We start from the raw sequence: 3,497 nt of genomic DNA on the forward strand, positions 1-3,497 counted from the left end.
CTCTGGTCTTGGTATTGTCTTGGTCTTGGTTTAGGTGGTCTTGACTACAAGTCTATCAAAAGGGAATAATTTAGGTCAGGCACCTAACTGTTTTGCTTCCTGCCCAGCCCTTGAGGGTTGCCGTGGAAATGTCACACGTAACCTCGATTATCTTAAATCCAATTGGTCAGCATTGGAGTCTTTGAAAGGGAACGGCTGTGATTGGCTGTAGGCCATTTACATCGCTGCCGCAAGACCCATCCAAAAATAGACCCGAGTGTCGCTGTCAGGTTCAGTACGTTATTCTCTATCACGAACGAATCGCGAGCACATTTGTGAACATGGGAAACCCCAGAGTTTTCTTTGACATAACAATTGATGGCGCTAACGCCGGCAGAATTGTAATGGAGGTAAGAGATTTCCTATTATCATTTATTTTGTCACTCTGCGTTCCAGAGCTACAGCCTTCGTCATCTTCTAAGGAGTAGTCTCAATTTCATTCCCAATAGTCTGATGAGATTTAAAACCTCGCTGCTTTATTTATTTATTTATTTATTTTTTAACTTTAGCTAAAGCAATTGCATGTAGGTGTCAGTGTTATCGTCAGGTGACAATATAAACCGAGGGCAACCTAGTGCTACTGTGGTTAGCACTGTGGTTTCCAATCTAGCCTTTCTGTGTGCGGCCTATGGCTTCTTCCAGTGTCTCCGTGGGTTCTCTCCGGGTACTCCAGTGTTCCAGGTTAACGGTTTTTTTACATGAACTACTTATATTTGTATGTTCCAGATGTTGCATTCGCAGAATCGTCAATTCCTACGAGTAGTGCTTGGGGAAGGGTGGGGTTGCTGTCTCTAGTATAGGGTTGAGTGTCGATAAATATGCTGCTTAAAAATATATTAAAATTTAAGCAAATAAATAAAAGCAAGTATCCTTTAGCAGGTCTCAAACTTGCGTTTTTTTATGGTAAATGGCCTGTATTTATATAGCGCCTTACTAGTCCCTAAGGACCCCAAAGCGCTTTACATATCCAGTCATCCACCCATTCACACACACATTCACACACTGGTGATGGCAAGCTACATCAATCAATCAATCAATCAATAATCAATCATCAATTTATGACATCAATAAATTCTCAACCTTAAAACAGAATCCCCTGTTTCCTTTCCACTAATTGAAATCTCTGTGTTCTGTAGCTCCGGGCTGATGTGGTCCCAAAGACTGCAGGTAGGTGAGGTAGAAAAACATTTTCCGTGTCACTGTGCGTCCTCAGCTTCCTCACACCCAACAATCAATTTATGTTTCACTGCTGAAAAGTTTTCGTTCCCATTCAACCACAGCGGGATTTATTCTAAATATCTGTCAGGGCTATGGGTGATAGAGATTGTGAAAATAATACATGAATCAACTGACACGTGGAGATACTAACACCTATAGCTTAATACTAGAAAGAGAAGGATCTGTGTAATGCTTTACAAATTTACTAGATCACCAGCCACTAAGGTTTATGCCACAGCTGCCTAAAAGTTATATTATTATGACATTATTTATTATGTTTCTGAGATTAATAATTCACCATAACTTACTTAATCAAAATGGTATTTCTAAAAATGTTAAAATATAATTATCATTGTTATCCATGAAGTTTCAAATTTACTGTAAAGATGATAGAACTTTATTAATCCCTCAGGTAGGTTCCTCCAGGAAATTGAGTATTCAGGGTTTGTTTGTTTGTTTGTTGTTGTTGTTTGTTTGTTTTTTTACCAAAAGCAGAAAAATAGTTTGCTTATTATTTTTATTGACTTTAGTTGCTGTATATATTTTTAAGTAAGCAACAATATGCTAATTTTACAGAAAACTTCCGTGCTTTGTGCACTGGAGAGAGAGGTTTTGGCTACAAAGGCTCCACATTTCACCGTGTGATCCCTAAATTCATGTGCCAGGTACAGTCGAGGCTTGGAATATGTAGTGTCCTCACTTTCACCTGTATGTATGTATTTATGTATGTTTACCACATGTGCTTCATTTTTTCTCTTCAGGGTGGAGACTTTACCAACCACAATGGAACAGGGGGCAAGTCCATCTATGGAGAGAAATTTCCTGATGAGAACTTTCAGTTGAAGCACACAGGCATGGGGACACTGTCCATGGCCAATGCAGGGCCCAACACAAATGGTTCCCAGTTCTTCATCTGCACAGCCTCAACTGACTGGTAAACTCTACTTAGTAATGCTGCTGCATTCAGGTTCTATTCAGCTTATTTCAGGTGTCTTTCTCGCATACTAATACTTTCCTCTGCTCTCCAGGCTGAATGGGAAGCATGTGGTGTTTGGCAACATTGTGGAGGGTATCGATGTTGTCAAGGCAATGGAGAAGCAAGGCACAAAGAGTGGCACAACTAAAGCCAAGATTGTCATTGCTGACTGTGGCGAACTAAAATAGTGTAACTCATTCCCTTATCAGATATAGCCTTTATTATCCACGCCAGTCAGTTTTTATGGTTCAGCATATCAACAGTCAGAATGGGGAAAAACACCAAGTTGACCAACTTTCTCCTTCTAAAATGTTTCTCTGCTGTGTTGTCATTTGTCGTGTTACTTTTTGTTTGTTTGTTTAAATAATTTATTTTGTTTTATTTCTTTTTACCTATAACATTATCCTTTTCATGATCACATTTGTTAACAAAATCTAGATAAAATGGTGGTGGTGTTATAAATAAACTAATTGAAAGCATGTTTTTTGTGTATGCCCTCTTTTATTTATACATAATCAGAATCGTGTTTATGTGCCAAGTATATGTGCAGACACATACAAGGAATTTGGTTCCGGTAGATGGTGGCTCTCAAGCACAGCAATGTAAATCACACACACACACACACACACACACACACACACACACACACACGTGTCTATATATACATTACATATGCATACGCATACATACACAAAGCTGTGTAAACCAACTATAAATAACTAATCTAAACTTATATACATAAAATACAGAAATGAAATGAGGTGGAATGAATACTACAGAATGTACATAAGGTGCAGTTGCAGTCTGGCAGTGGGAGCAGTGTGACAGGTCAACTGTTTAGAAGGGAGATGGCGAGGGGAAAGAAACTGTTCCTGTGTCGGGTGGTCCTGGTCTGCAGGCTTCTGTGCCGTCTGCCAGAGGACAGCAGATCAAAAAGTCTGTGTCCAGGGTGTGAGGGGTCTGTGATGATTTTCCCTGCCTGTTTCCTGGTTCTTGGCGGGTACAGATCCTGGATGGAGGGCAGGGGGGTGCCGATGATCCTTTCTCCTGCCCACAAACAGGACCCTGGCATAAGTTCCCGGGCGGTCGAGGTGTTGCAGGATGTAATGCAGCCCCATGTTCACTGCATCATCCACCGACCTGTTTGCCCGGTAGGCAAACTGCAGAGGTTCCTTGGCGTACACCTGGCTGAGGATCTTACGTGGTCAGTACACACAAACAAAACAGTGAAGAAGGCCCAGCAGCGCCTCTTCTTTCTCAGGAG

General features: G+C 40.9%; 1 protein-coding gene across 1 annotated transcript; it reads left to right on the plus strand.

Annotated features, from left to right (window-relative positions):
- The first annotated feature begins 209 nt into the window (after positions 1-209).
- LOC309711115 (peptidyl-prolyl cis-trans isomerase-like) lies at positions 210-2,712 on the plus strand. Its single transcript, XM_082541141.1, has 5 exons — positions 210-389; positions 1,176-1,206; positions 1,834-1,922; positions 2,019-2,191; positions 2,286-2,712. The coding sequence occupies exons 1-5, from the start codon at positions 321-323 to the stop codon at positions 2,419-2,421; spliced, it is 498 nt and encodes a 165-aa protein (XP_082397267.1). The 5' UTR covers positions 210-320; the 3' UTR covers positions 2,422-2,712.
- The last annotated feature ends 785 nt before the right edge of the window (positions 2,713-3,497 follow it).

This window comes from Aulonocara stuartgranti, assembly GCF_965226115.1.
Source record: "Aulonocara stuartgranti genome assembly, chromosome: 7".
Taxonomy (NCBI): domain Eukaryota; kingdom Metazoa; phylum Chordata; class Actinopteri; order Cichliformes; family Cichlidae; genus Aulonocara; species Aulonocara stuartgranti.